The sequence below is a fragment of the Heptranchias perlo genome, chromosome 7 (genome assembly GCF_035084215.1).
Source record: "Heptranchias perlo isolate sHepPer1 chromosome 7, sHepPer1.hap1, whole genome shotgun sequence".
NCBI lineage: Eukaryota > Metazoa > Chordata > Chondrichthyes > Hexanchiformes > Hexanchidae > Heptranchias > Heptranchias perlo.
In genome coordinates this window covers 96,873,150-96,888,602 of record NC_090331.1, presented here as the reverse complement: position 1 = coordinate 96,888,602, position 15,453 = coordinate 96,873,150, and the positions used below count along the sequence as shown (strand labels likewise).

The window sequence follows — 15,453 nt, the reverse complement described above, 5'->3', positions numbered from 1 at the left end:
AAGGGCAAGGTTGGTAGAAGTAGGGAACCTAATTCTAAATTGGGGAAAGGCCAATTTTGATGGTATTAGACAGGAACTTTCAGAAGTTGATTGGGAGAGTCTGTCGGCAGGCAAAGGGACGTCTGGTAAGTGGGAGGCTTTCAAAAGTGTGTTAACCAGGGTTCAGGGTAAGCACATTCCTTATAAAGTGAAGGGCAAGGCTGGTAGAAGTAGGGAACCTTGGATGACTCGGGAGATTGAGGCCCTAGTCAAAAAGAAGAAGGAGATATATGACATGCATAGACAGCTGGGATCAAGTGGATCCCTTGAAGAGTATAGAGATTGCCGGAGTAGAGTTAAGAGAGAAATCAGGAGGGCAAAAAGGGGACATGAGATTGCTTTGGCAGATAAGGCAAAGGAGAATCCAAAGAGCTTCTACAAATACATAAAGGGCAAAAGAGTAACTAGGGAGAGAGTAGGGCCTCTTAAGGATCAACAAGGTCATCTATGTGCGGAACCACAAGAGATGGGTGAGATCCTAAATGAATATTTCACATCGGTATTTACGGTTGAGAAAGGCATGGATGTTAGGGAACTTGGGGAAATAAATAGTGATGTCTTGAGGAGTGTACATATTACAGAGAGGGAGGTGCTGGAAGTCTTAACGCGCATCAAGGTAGATAAATCTCCGGGACCTGATGAAATGTATCCCAGGACGTTATGGGAGGTTAGGGAGGAAATTGCGGGTCCCCTAGCAGAGATATTTGAATCATCGACAGCTACAGGTGAGGTGCCTGAAGATTGGAGGGTAGCAAATGTTGTGCCTTTGTTTAAGAAGGGCGGCAGGGAAAAGCCTGGGAACTACAGACCGGTGAGCCTGACATCTGTAGTGGGTAAGTTGTTAGAGGGTATTCTGAGAGACAGGATCTACAGGCATTTGGAGAGGCAGGGACTGATTAGGAACAGTCAGCATGGTTTTGTGAGAGGAAAATCATGTCTCACGAATTTGATTGAGTTTATTGAAGGGGTAACCAAGAAGATAGATGAGGGCTGTGCAGTAGACGTGGTCTACATGGACTTTAGCAAAGCCTTTGACAAGGTACCGCATGGTAGGTTAAATCTCACGGGATCCAAGGTGAGGTAGCCAATTGGATACAAAATTGGATTGACGATAGAAGACAGAGGGTGGTTGTAGAGAGTTGTTTTTCAAACTGGAGGCCTGTGACCAGCGGTGTGCCTCAGGGATCGGTGCTGGGTCCGCTGTTATTTGTTATTTATATTAATGATTTGGATGGGAATTTAGGAGGCATGGTTAGTAAGTTTGACACCAAGATTGGTGGCATTGTGGACAGTGAAGAAGGTTATCTAGGATTGCAACGGGATCTTGATAAATTGGGCCAGTGGGCCGATGAATGGCAGATGGAATCTAATTTAGATAAATGTGAGGTGATGCATTTTGGTAGATCGAATCAGGCCAGGACCTACTCCGTTAATGGTAGGGCGTTGGGGAGAGTTATGGATCAAAGAGATCTAGGAGTACAGATTCATAGCTCCTTGAAAGTGGAGTCACAGGTGGTGAAGAAGGCATTCAGCATGCTTGGTTTCATTGGTCAGAACATTGAATACAGGAGTTGGGATGTCTTGTTGAAGTTGTACAAGACATTAGTAAGGCCACACTTGGAATACTGTGTACAGTTCTGGTCACCCTATTATAGAAAGGATATTATTAAACTAGAAAGAGTGCAGAAAAGATTTACTAGGATGCTACCGGGACTTGATGGTTTGACTTATAGGGAGAGGTTGGATAGACTGAGACTTTTTTCCCTGGAGAGTAGGAGGTTTAGGGGTGATCTTATAGAAGTCTATAAAATAATGAGGGGCATAGATAAGGTAGACAGTCAAAATCTTTTCCCAAAGGTAGGGGAGTCTATAACGAGAGGGCATAGATTTAAGGTGAGAGGGGAGAGATACAAAAGGGTCCAGAGGGGCAATTTTTTCACTCAAAGGGTGGTGAGTGTCTGGAACGAGCTGCCAGAGGCAGTAGTAGAGGCAGGTACAATTTTGTCTTTTAAAAAGTATTTGGACAGTTACATGGGTAAGATGGGTATAAAGGGATATGGGCCAAGTGCAGGCAATTGGGACTAGCTTAGTGGTATAAACTGGGCGACATGGACATGTTGGGCCGAAGGGCCTGTTTCCATGTTGTAAACTTCTATGATTCTAATCACTGTTGTAATGTGACTATCCTCCTTGGGCAAGGCAAATTGTGGGTGGGGGCGAGGGGGTGGGTAGGTGGGGGGGGGGGGTCTCTTTGGAATTGAAGTGGCTTTGAGATGGCATGCCTGGTGAAGAACGTTTGGAACCAAGTCAGCCAAGTGATCCAATAACCAAGACAGGCAAGCCTGCAATACTCTAGTCACTGCTGACTATCCAGCCAGCTTGGCCTGCGAATGGAACCTGCAGCAGTACACCTGCCACTCGGGGCTGGGATTTTTTCCCCCATTCAATGTCAGATACTCCTGCAGGCCAAAGCTCTAAAGGGTTTGGTGCCTCTAGCTGGATGAGCAGCAGGAAGTTTACTTGTACAATGCTCTGTTAAACTGTGTGGTTGTTGCAAGTTAAGCACCAGCAGTACCCCTGCACTCACTTGGCAAGTCCCTAACCACAGCTCTGCTAACCTGTACCTAGACTCTCTGGATTTAGGTACGTGTCTAGTACTCTTACAGGGCAAACAGAAACCATTCAGGAAGCGTAGATTACTCAGTACTTTGAATTGGAGACACAAATATCGTGATGGGTTTCCATATCTGTTGGGACTGATGGTGAATTGCAATACGCTGCACATACCTCACTGAAAGAGAGACTGACAGTGAATTGTAAAATACACTGTACATACCTCACTGAAAGAGAGACTGACAGTGAATTGTAAAATACACTGTACATACCTCACTGAAAGAGAGACTGACAGTGAATTGTAAAATACGCTGTACATACCTCACAAAGAGAGACTGACAATGAATTGTAAAATACACTGTACATACCTCACAAAGAGAGACTGACAGTGAATTGTAAAATACGCTGTACATACCTCACTGAAAGAAGAGTTTTTGCCTTGTGTAATATACATTATTCAATCAAGTAAAGTCATCTTTATTTTATGAATACGTTTTACTCTTCACATGCCATTGGTTAGTCTGGTCATTCATGATGACAAAATAGTGGCATAATGCTCCGCTAGTTTTATACTCTGAAATCGTAAGAATCTAGGGACTTACTCGTTTGCAATGCAAATGCTTTACCAGACCCACCCATGTTCAAAGTTTGAAACTGGGTACAGAACTGCACTGAAACCATTTTAAGCTGAGCAATAAAAGCCCTCCAATGGGAAAATATAAACTCAGCCCAAAACATCAGAGATTGTAAGTGGCTGATTCCTACCTGGCGCAGGCTGAGAATCAGGTCGTCTTCCTGTGCGGTGAGCCGCATGGCATAGCAGTAACTCATGGGAAGGTAGACCTGCCGACAGTGACACCACAAGGTGGAGGGATGAGCTGGCACCCATCGAGGGAAGAGCCTAAAACAAAAATTAAAATACAGGCAGGTTCAGTAATAAGTCAAGGATTGTAAACCTAACATTTCTTTTCCACCCCTCTATCTGGTATCTCAGCACCACATTTCACTCCCCAGCTAAGACGACAGGCAAGGGGCAGGTCCATTTGCTGGTTGGTACAAGGCCGTAGTCCAGGGCTTACTCACCCACCGACTGTTTCCTCATTGCACCCCAGGGAAGTGCCCAGTCTCTGCTCTAAACCTCTCACTGACAGAAGGCCAAGATCGGAAACTTATCATGAGACCATGCCACCACTATTTTGGTTATAGAAGCCATGCTGGGCATATTGGGACAAACTTAAATCTCAAAAACAGCCAATCTCATTCCTTTGCATTCTGAAATGCTGCCATTACATTTCCCTTTTAATGCTCATCCAATGCTGATAACACCAACCGTTTATGCTAATTAATCTATACAGCATACACACAAATCAATTAGTGATCAGAACCATCTCATGGCTTTACATACACAGTAGAAATAAAAAATGCCAGGGTCTTTTTCTTTATTGTTTTTCCCCAATTTTCTCCATTGCTGGTTTACATATGCACCAAGTACCCTCTGGGATCTTGTCAAAGTTCCCATTTTTTAATGTGTGAAGCTAGCAGAGGAGCACTGGCAAGCTTTGGAATTCTCTACCCCAGAGTGCTGTGGGTGCTCAGTCGTTGAGTATATTCAAGACTGAGATCGATAGATTTTTTGGACTCTAAGGGAATCGAGAGATATGGGGATAGGCGGGAAAGTGGAGTTGAGGTCGAAGATCAGCAATGATCTTATTGAATGGCACAACAGGCTCGAGGGGCCATATGGCCTACTCATGCTCCTATTTCTTATGTTCTATTCAACTGTGGAGGTCTTCACAGCTGAGCCTGATCCTGCCCTCACCGGTTGACCACACATGCACATCTTCCAGCAACATTCAGCAAATAGTGATTCGGGGTGGGAGCCGACTGTATTTTGTCCTTTCCTAGCTCAAGGATACCTGGGCCAATTGCATCACCGCAACTGCTGCTTGGCTGAGATCAGCTAACTCAGCACGGACTGTGGCTGGGCTAATTTGTAGCGACATTTGTCCACGAGGTCGTAGAAGAATTTGAAGTGGCAAGTTAGTAATGTCAGTACATGCATAAACAAATATAAGTACACACTACAGTACAGTAGAACAACTGAATCCTTCACACCAGGAACTATACCCAAGCATACAGCACACGGAGGCTGCCAGTGTGCCGTTTGTGTTGGTCATAGCTCTTCTATTGGAACTGTCGACTCTGACCTCATTTCTCTGCCCTTTCCCATATCGTTTAATATTCTCCCTTTTCTCTGCCCTTTCCTATATCGTTTAATATTCTCCCTTTTCATACACTTATCCAATTTAAATGATGCTCTAATCTCTATCTCAATAACTACTTGTGGGAAAACATTCCATGTTCTAATAACCATCTGTGTGTGTAAACAATGTCCAACTTCCCCCTTCATTCTTCTATTGATAATCCTGGATCTGTGCCCACTTGTTACCAATTTGCCAATTAGCAAAAACAATCTTTCAATTTATCCTCTCAAAATCTTTCATAATTTTGAAGACATCTATTAGATTTGCCTCGTAATCGTGTCTATTTAAATAAAAAAGACCTAATTTTTCAAGTTTTTCCTCTTGATCACGCTACAGTTTTAGTGGGTACAGTTGTATAGTGGTTATGTTCCTGGACTAGTAAACCATTAACCTGGACTAATAATCCAGAGAACGTGAGTTCTAATCCCACCATGGCAGTTTGAGAATTTGACTTTGGTTTTAAAAAATCTGGAAATAAAAAGCTGGTATCAGTAAAAGTGACCATGAAGCTGTTGGACTGTCGTAAAAACTCAGCTGAATCACTAATGTCCTTTAGGGAATGAAACCTGCTGGCCGTACCTGGTCTGGTGTATACGTTACTCCAGTCCCACATCAACGTGGTTGACTCTTAACTGCCCTCTGGAGTGACCTAGCATGCAATTCAGTTGTACGAAGCCGCTACAAAGAAAGAGAGCAACACCAGACGTACTTGAAAACAAGGTGCCAACATGGTGAAGCTACAACACATGCGATACTAAACAGCAAAAGCAGCATGTTATTGACAGAGCTAACTGATTCCACAACCGATGGATCAGATCAAAGCTCTGCAGTCCTACCAAATCTGGCCGCTAACAATGGTGGACAATTAAACAACTAATGGGAGGAGGCGGCTCCGTGAACATCCCCATCCACAACGATGGCAGAGCCCAGCACGTGACTGCAAAAGACAAGGTTGAAGAATTTGCAATGATCTTTAGCCAGAAGTGCCGAGCGGATGATCCATCTCAGCCTTCTCCCGAGATCCCCACAGATACCAGTCTTCAGCCAATTCGATTCACTTCAGATGATATCAAGAAATGGCTGAGTGCACTGGACACAGCAAAGGCTACAGGTCCCAACCACATCTTGGCTGCAGTGCTGAAGATCTGTGTTCCAGAACTAGCTGCATCTCTAGTCAAGCTCTTCCTGAATAGCTACAACACTGGCATCTACCCAACAATGAGGAAAATTTCCCAGGTATATGCTGTCCACAAAAAGCAGGACAAATCCAACCTAGCCAATTACCACACTATTGGTCTTCTCTCAATCATCAGTCAACAGTGGTATCAAGTGGCATTTACTCACCTGCTCAGTTTGGGTTCTGCCAGAACCACTCGACTCTGGAGCTCATTACAGCCTTGGTCCAAACACGGACAAAAAAAGAGCTGAATTCCAGAGGTGAGGTGAGAGTGGAGCACCACAGTGCAATCATCAGCTAACAGCTACACTTCTTTATGATAGAGAGTAGCTACAGATATTTGGGCCTAGGATACTGTCCTGTAGAACTCCTGCAGCGATGCCCTGTGGTTGAGACGATTGGACTCCACTAAGTACAACCATCTTCCTTTGTGCCAGAGCTGAAATCCAGAGGTGAGGTGAGAGTGACTGCCCTTGACATCGAGGCAGCATTTGACTGAGTGTGGCACCAGAGTCCTAGTAAAACTAAAGTCAGTGGGGATAAGGGGGAAAGCTCTCCAGTGCCTGGAGTCATACGCAGCACAAAAGAAGATGGTAGTGGTTGTCGGAGACCAATTGTCTCAACCCCAGGACATCGTTGCATGAGTTCTTCAGGACAGTGGCCTAGGCCCAACCATCTTCAGCTGCTTCATCAATGACATTCCCTTCATCATAAGGAAGTGGAGCTGTTTGCTGATGATTGCAATGTGGTGCTCCATTTGCAATTTCTAAGATAATGAACCAGTCCATTCCCACATGCAGCAAGACCTGGACAACATCCAGGCTTGGGCTGACAAGTGGCAAGTAATATTCATGCCGTACAAGTGCCAGGCAATGACCATCTCCAACAAGAGAGTCTAACCACCTCCCCTTGGCATTTAATGGCATTATCATCACCGAGTTCCTCACCATCAACACCCTGGGGATCACCATTGACTAGAAACTTAACTGGACCAGCTACAAATACTGTGGCTACAAGAGCAGGTCTCAGGATACGGGGTAGGACAGATGAGGAGAAATTTCTTCACTCAGAGGGTGGTGAACCTGTGGAATTCTCTACCACAGAAGGCTGTGGAGGCCAAGTCACTGAATATATTTAAGAAGGAGCTAGACAGATTTCTAGACACAAAAGGCATCAAGGGGTATGGGGAGAGAGCGGGAATATGGTATTGAGATAGAGGATCAGCCATGATCATACTGAATGGCAGAGCAGGCTTGAAGGGCCAAATGGTCTACTTCTGCTCCTATTTTCTATGTTTCTATGTCAGAGGCTGGGTATTCTGCAGCGAGTGACTCACCTCCTGACTCCCCAAATTCTCTCCACTACCTACAAAGCACAAGTCAGGAGTGTGATGGAATACTCTCCACTTGCCTGGATGGGTGCAGCTCCTAATGGCCCTCAAGAAGCTTGACAACATCCAGGACAAAGCAGCCCACTTGATTGAAAGCCCATCCACTAGCTTGGAAACATCCACTCCCTCCACCACATCGTGACTGCAGTGTGTACCATCAACAGGATGCACTGCAGCTACTCGCCAAGGCTTCTTCGGCAGCACCTCCCAAACCCACGATCTCCACCACCTAGAAGGACTAGGGGCAGCAGGTGCATGGGAACAACATCACCTCCAAGTTCCCCTCCAAGTCACACTTCATCCTGATTTGGAAATATATCGCCGTTCCTTCATCGTCACTGGATCAAAATCCTGGAACTCACTACCTAACAGCACTGTGGGAGTAATTTCACCACACGGATTGCAGTGGTTCAAGAAGGAGACTCACCACCACCTTCTCAAGGGCAATTGGGGATGGGCAATAAATGCTGGCCCTGCCAGTGACGCCCACATCCCCAGAATGAATTTTTAAAAATCTCTTTTTAAATCTTTTCTATGGCTGTAAAAGGTAAAATATTCCAACAGCGGCCTAACAAACGTCTTGAATAAATTTACCACTTCCTTTCTTTTGTATTCAGTGTATTTATAGAAACCTCAAAATCTCTTGGCTTAATGGCCCTTTCTACTTGCATTCCAAACTTTAAACATCCGTGTATCTGTACCCTTGGATTGCGTTGCTCCTTCACTCTGTTAAGAGTCTTATATTCAGGTACACTTTATTTCATTGTTTTTCCTCCAAAATTAATACTTCATGTTTCTCTTTATTGAACTGCATCCACCACCTATCAGTCCACTCCACTAACCTTCTCTGTTCGCCATCAATCCTCCACAGTTTGTTATGCCCCCTAATTTGGTATCATCAGCAAACTGACATAATTTCTCGTGTCTATAACAACATGCTTTTATATCTTTGTCATTCGGCCCATCGTGCCTGTTCTGCTCTTTGAATGAGCTATCCAATTAGTTCCGCTCCCCTGCTCTTTCCTCATAGCCCTGCAAATTTTTTCCCTTCAAGGATTTATCCAATTCCCTTTTGAAAGTTACTTTTGAATCTGCTTCCACCACCCTTTCAGTTAGTGCATTCCAGATCATTACAACTCGCTGCATTTAAAAAATTCTCATCTCGCCTCTGGTTCTTTTCCCAGTTACCTTAAATCTGTGTCCTCTGGTTACCGACTCTTCTGCTACTAGAAACAGTTTCTCCTTATTTACTTTATCAAAACCCTTCATGATTTTGAACATCTCTATTAAATCTCTCCATAACCTTCTCTTCTCTAAGGAGAACATCCCCAGCTTCTCCAGTCTCTCCACATAACTGAATTCTTGCATCCCTGGTACCATTCTAGTAAATCTCTTCTGCACCCTTTCTAATGCCTTGGCAGCTTTCCTTAAGTGTGGTGCCCAGAATTGGACACAATACTCCAGCTGAGGCCTAACCAGTGACTTATAGAGGTTTAGCATAATGTCCTTGCCTTCATTTACAAAGCCAAGGGTCCTGTTTGCCTTCTCAACTTGTCCTGCCACCTTCAAAGATTTGCGTATGTGCAACTCCAGGTCTCTCTGTTCCTGCATCCCCTTTAAAATTGTACTATTTAGTTTATATTGCCTCTCCTCATTCTTCCTACCAAAATGCATCACTTCACACTTCTTTGCATTAATTTCATCTGCCATGTGTCTGCCCATTTCACCAGTCTGACTATGTCCTCCAGAAGTCTGTTACTATCCTCCTCACTGCTTACTGCATTTCAGAGTTTTGTGTCACCTGCTCTTTGAAATTATACCCTCTATACCCAAGTCCAGGTTATTAATATATATCAAAAAGAGCAATGGGCCCAATACCGATCCTGAGGGACACCACTGTATACTTCCCTCCAGTCTGAAAATCAACCATTCACCACTTCTGATTTCTGTCCCTTACCTAATTTTGTATCCATGCTGCCACTGTCCCTTTAATCCTACGGGCTTCAATTTTGCTAACAAGCCTATTATGTGGTACTTCATCAAACACCTTTTGAAAGTTCATATACATAACATCAACCACACTGCCCTCATCAACCCTCTCCATAACTTCATCAAAGAACTCAATCAAGTTAGTCAAACAAGATTTGCCTTTAACAAATGTATACTGGCTGTCATTTATTAACCTACATGGTGCCTTTAACGTGAAAGGCATGACCCAAGGCGCTTCAAAAGTACATGTAATGAAAACAAACACGGAGCCAGGAAAGAGGAGACTGACCAAAGTCTAGATCAAAGATGGGTTTTTAGGAGTTTTTTTTTTTAAAAACAGAAGTGAAGAGAGAGGCTTAAGAAGGGATTTCCAAAGGGTAGGATCGAGGTGGCAGTAATAATGCTGGGGTGAAAGGAGGTGGGGTTGCACAGCAGGCTGGAGTTAGAAGAATGGGGTATTCGGGAAGGGGTATAGAGTTGGAGGAGATTATCGAAATCAGGGAGGCCAAGGCCACGGAAGGATTCAAAGCCAAGAGCAAGGATTTTAAATCGAACGCACTAGAGGAATTTCAGAGGATGGACAATTGGATTTTAGTGTGGGACAGGACACATGAGACGGAGTTTGGACCAGATGGAGTTTATGGAGGGCAGAAAATAGGAAGTCAGCAAAGAGAGCATTGAAAGTAGTCGCGTCTGGAAGTGACAAAGGCAACAAGGGAGGGGCTGAGGTAGTAATGTCGTGGAGGCAGAAGTAAATAGTCTTAAAATTATAGAAAGTTATAGCACAGAAGGAGGTCATTCGGCCCATCGTGTCCGTGCTGGCCGAAAAAGAGCTATCTAGCTTAATCCCGCTTTCCAGCACTTGGTCCGTAGCCCTGTAGGTTACGGCACTTCAAGTGCATATCCAAGTACTTTTTAAATGAGTTGAGGGTTTCTGCCTCTCCCACCCTTTCAGGCAGTGAGTTCCAGACCCCCACCATCCTCTGGGTGAAAAATTTCTCCTCAGCTCCCCTCTAATCCTTCTACCAATTACTTTAAATCTATGCCCCCTGCTAAGGGAAATAGATCCTCCCTATCCACTCTCTATAATTTTATACACCTCAATTAAATCTCCCCTCAGCCTCCTTTGTTCCAAAGAAAACAATGCAGTCTTGGTAATGGATAGGATGTGGAATTTAAAGCTCATGGTCAAAAAGGATGACAAGACTGTGAATGATCCAGTTCAGTCTGAGAGTACGGCCAGAGAGAAGGGTGGAGTCAAAGGCAAGGGGGTGAAATTTGTGGAGGGGATTGAAGAGAATGGCTGCAGTCTTCCTGAGTTGAGCTGGGTGAAGATGTGGCTCATGCAAGACTTTATATCAAACCATCAATCTGACAGAAAGAAGGCTGTTGAGTGGTCAAAAGAAGTGGTGGAGATGTACAGCTGGGTATCATCACTGTACACCTGAAAGCTGACCAGGTATCTGCAGTTGATGTCATCCAGGGGCAACATGCAGATAAGATGATGTCCGAATCAGTGATAAAAATGGAAAATAAAAGGTGCTAACATAAATCCCTGGGGCACACCACTGCTTGTGTCCTGCCAATTCAAAAACTATCCAAGTACCCCTACTCTGTTTCCTATCTCCTACCCATCTCTCTATCCGTAGAGCTACATTCCCTTTAATACCACGTGCATTCATTTTTGTAATGAGTCTCTTGCCTAGCAAATAAAATGTCTTCTGAAAATCCATATACATCCACTGTATTCACCTTATTTATTCACCAATTTCCTTAAAAATGAAACTGGTCAAGCTTAACCTGCCCTTCACTATCCCAATCTCGATTGTCCTTGATTAGATCGTCCTTTCCAAGTGCCCATTATTTCATCCCATCTCATGGATTCTGGAAGTTTACCCAGAACCAAGGCAAGATTGACTGGCCTATAATTTCATGGCTTATCCTTTTCTTGAAGAACAATGAAACATTTGTCTTCCTCCCTTCTTCAGCACAATTCCAGTTTCCAAAGATTTCTGGAAAACCATGGCTATCACCTCCAGAGCTACCTTCACTATTCTGGGATGCACACTATCTGGCCTGGTGACTTTTCCCATTTTAGTCTCATTCATTTTTTTTAGTACATTATTCCCATTAGAGGCTCTTCTACATGCTCCTCAGGTATATCTACATTCCTACTTTCACCTTCCTCTGTAAAAATTAAGGCAAAATATTTATCAGGACCATTCTCAAAATTACAAGATTGTGTCTTCTTCTCTAAGTGGCTCTACCCCTTTTTTGACGATCCTTTTACTGCTCGTGTGCTTATAAAAGCCCTCACTATTTCCCCTTGGGTTGACTGGCAACCTTTCTCATACACCCCCCTCCCCCCATAGCCGTCCATATCTTCTTACTTCCCTTCTATGTACCTTTTATCTTTCTCAGTTTTCATTTATATTACCCTCCCTGTATTTATCACATGCTTCTTTTTAAAAACCTAACCTCTCTACCCATAAAACCCCAGAATTTGATGCCCTTCTAATCAGAATGTATTTAACCGTATCTATTTTGCATTTAAATAATCACCCACTACTATTCCACATTTTGATCTGCCATTTTTTCCAACAAATCAATCTGAGCTGGGTCTCCTTTTAGCCCACTGAAATTACCTAATTTATAGTCCAATTCGATAACTCTCCATTTCAATGTGAATGTGATGACTATTTCTTAAGTGTTCTCCAATCTTCAGGTAAATTACTTACTCTGCTTCATTATCTAGAACCAGATCTAGCACTACGTCCTTCCTCATTAGGCATGCAATATACTGATTAAGGAATTAGTCCCACACGAACAACTCCTTTTTTTGACTCAACTTTTGTTTTATCCTCAACCTTAGAAATCCTCCATTATTAGAACTTTGTTATGACAGCAGAGCTTCTGTTCCAAAACTGGTCCCACAAATTTGAAACATTCAATGGTTTAGTTACAGGACTCACCACATCTCAGGAAACAAGGTGTTCATCCCTTCCCAGCTGTAGACATTAAGAATGGCCAACCAAAATTTACCCCAGGATGGGATTCCAACAGCACCACCTGAAACCAGGGGAAAGATGATTATGTTAAATAGTTGTGACTATATGATGAGCATCACCTGTCCTCAATACCTATATATATTTTTAAAATTTGACAGGAACAAGTATCACCTCATCCTCAAAACAATAATATAGACACTGAGGGACTAAAGAACATCTAACTCTGGAATGGTACAGCTTACATAGAGGTGGCTGTGCATGGGCAGGAAGAGAAGGCACTATAAGAGATCCACTGGCTGTGTTGGGACATGTAGGAATAAACACTGGAATAATAAAAAATATTGATTTTTTTTTAACAGCCTTCTCCCAACCACAGAGACAAAGGAGGTTTTGAGTTAGCTCCCAACTGAGGCAGCAGTAGGGGCACTACAACTGGCCACAATACCCTAGATTTAGGGGAAGAGATAAATACAATACAGCTTAGTTTCCTAATTCCAATTGTTATTCAGCAGGAAGTGTTTGGGTGCTGGATGAGAATAGAATCAGGCTCAGCTCATGTCCTCCAACACAATAGCATGCAGAGACTCACTGTTAAAGTTCACATGAATAATGGCCACCTAGATAAGGCTCTGCCACCAATGGTGGGTTGGAGGAGGAGAACAAAGAAGGCCAAGCCTGTTATGGACCTAAAGCTGGAGGAGTTTGCAGATGTGGCTGGGACAAGGCTGTGGAGTGATTTGAAAATGAGGATGACTATTTTAAATTCAATACGTTGAGGACAGGGAGTCAGTGAAGGTCTGCAAAGACCGGGTGGGTCGTTTGCCAAGGGACATTTAGTGCAGGGTAAGATATGCATGGCTACAGTTTATGGAGGGTGGAGGATGAGGAGCCAATAAGGAGTAAGTGGTGGAGAAACAGAATCCAGATGAAAGCAGGAATAAGGGTTTCAGCAGTGACAAGAGTAAACTTGTTGAAAAGGAAGTTGTTGTTTTTGAGGAGAAAGTAGGTGGTTTAAGTGCTGGATGGGATGTGGAGTTTGAAATTCAGCTCTGGGTCAAACAAGACAAAGGTTTTGCATGAATCACTTCAGCTCGAGAATGTGGCCAGAGAGAGGGATGGGGTCATTGGCAAAGGAGCTGATGGATGCTAAGAATAATTACTTTGCTCTTTGATGTTCAGCTGAAGGCAATTTTGACTTACGGTCAGACTGGCAGTCTGACAGCTCAGTGATTGAGGGAAGTGGAGAGGTGAACCTAACTGTAGTCAGCATAAATACATAGGCTAGCCCTGTGCTTGCAAATGAGTCACTGAGGAGCAGCATGTAGATGAGTAAGGGTAAGAGGCGGAGGATAATCCATGGGGAACATCAGAGTTAGCTGTGCAGGGTCAGGAAGAGAAGCCACTGTTGGAAATGCACTGGCTGTGTTGGGACATGTAGGAATAAACAGTCCCACAGAAAACAAAGGAGAGGCAATGGAGGAGATTGCCATGGTCAATTGTGTCAAATGCCACAGAAAGTTTGAAGAGAATAAGTAGGATAAAACAGCAAACCTGTAATCACAGAGGATGTAACTTGTATGTTTTGAACATGACAGTCTCAGTGCTCTGAGCAGAAGAGACTGAAAAGATTCAAACAGGGGATTTTGTGAGGTGAGCACAGGGCTGGAAAGCAACACATGTTTAAGAACTGAAAGGAAAGGGAGATGCAAGATGGGGCAAGAGTTGGAGAGGACGGATAGGCCGTTGCTGGGGCAGTTATGTCAGCAGTTCTAAAAGGGACAAGAATGGTATCTGAGCAAAAGGAGGCATTAATATGCTCATCAGGAAAGGTAATCGAGTGGCCAGGACTTGCTTGGGGAAGGACCCAAGGAGCAGAAGATGGGACTCATGGAAAAGATGAGCTTAGAAGGGGCACAGTGGAGAACATGGGAGGAAAACTGCAGCGTTACAGTGGATTGGAGGTGGGGCAAATGGGAAGCTCGGGACTAGTCAAGGGCATGAGGTGGATGGTTGGCACCAGTCCTTGAGATTCAAGAAATCCATGAGTTCTTCTCACTTGTTCGTAGAGGTGAGGTTGGAGAGGACAGGAGTAAGGGGTTTGAGGAGATGGTTGATTGTGAGGAAAAGGAAAGGTTGTCCTTCCTTTCCTGGCTAATCCTAGAGTAATGAAGATTTGGCTGAGGCGAGGGAAGCATGGTAGTGCTACAAATGGCTGAGCCAGTCTCATGCTGAATGGTTAGACCAATAATGCATCAGATACACTTGAGCTTGCGGCCCCCAGACTTAAGACAGTGAAGATGGGAACTATAACGGGGGAATAGCAAGGGTGGACGATGGTGAGTGACTTAGGTGGGACAGAAGTGTGGAAGGCAGGGGCAAGGGACTAGTTGAGCAGGTGAATAGTGGTAGAGGTGTCATGCCTGTGTAGAGCTAGAGGAGTAGGAGTTGGGAGCTTGAATGTGAATTTCTGAGGAAGTTGGGGCAGAATTTTCCATGGGTTGAAGGTGAAATGCATTGGGTTGAAGTAGGCAGTAAAATGTAGGAGGTTAGGAGACAAGAAGTGCTCAAAGATAGCTTCATCAGTGATTGAGGCCTCAAAAGGTGGAGGCGATGCGTGAGATGGCACGTTCGAGGAGCAGTTTAGGTGAAGACCAAGACTGAGTGGACTCAGAAGTCAAAGGAGAGAGAAACTAGAGGAATTTATGCGCAGGTTGAAATTACCATGGATAAGTCATCATTCAGTGTATACCAAGGGAGAAGATTGCTTTGAGGAAGTCTTGGGAGGGTGTTAAATAATGGGGATTTTGCATGAGAGACAGGAAGAGCAGAAAGGGGTTAAGAGTCAGAGAGTAGGGGGAACAGGGCGAGATGGGGCTTGGTCCAAAGGCACACGCCAGTGCTGCAGTGGTTTGGGCAAGGTATGCGAAGGAACGTGTAGTTACACAGGGAGGATATCGTAAATTAGGTTTCTGT

At 44.1% G+C, this 15,453-nt stretch overlaps 1 protein-coding gene across 4 annotated transcripts in view; it reads right to left on the bottom strand.

Annotated features, from left to right (window-relative positions):
• The window catches only part of lss (lanosterol synthase (2,3-oxidosqualene-lanosterol cyclase)), an 85,400-nt gene that overhangs the window by 55,435 nt on the left and 14,512 nt on the right, over positions 1-15,453 (bottom strand). For all 4 annotated transcript variants that reach the window (XR_010963481.1, XR_010963480.1, XM_067988145.1 and 1 more), the window contains 2 exons: positions 12,445-12,541; positions 3,418-3,553 (listed from right to left, as the gene is read on the bottom strand). Coding sequence is in view for 2 of the 4 variants with exons in the window: in XM_067988145.1 (XP_067844246.1) it covers positions 3,418-3,553; positions 12,445-12,541 (233 nt within the window). In the remaining 2 variants the exon portion in view is untranslated. The remainder of the gene's footprint in view (positions 1-3,417; positions 3,554-12,444; positions 12,542-15,453) is intronic.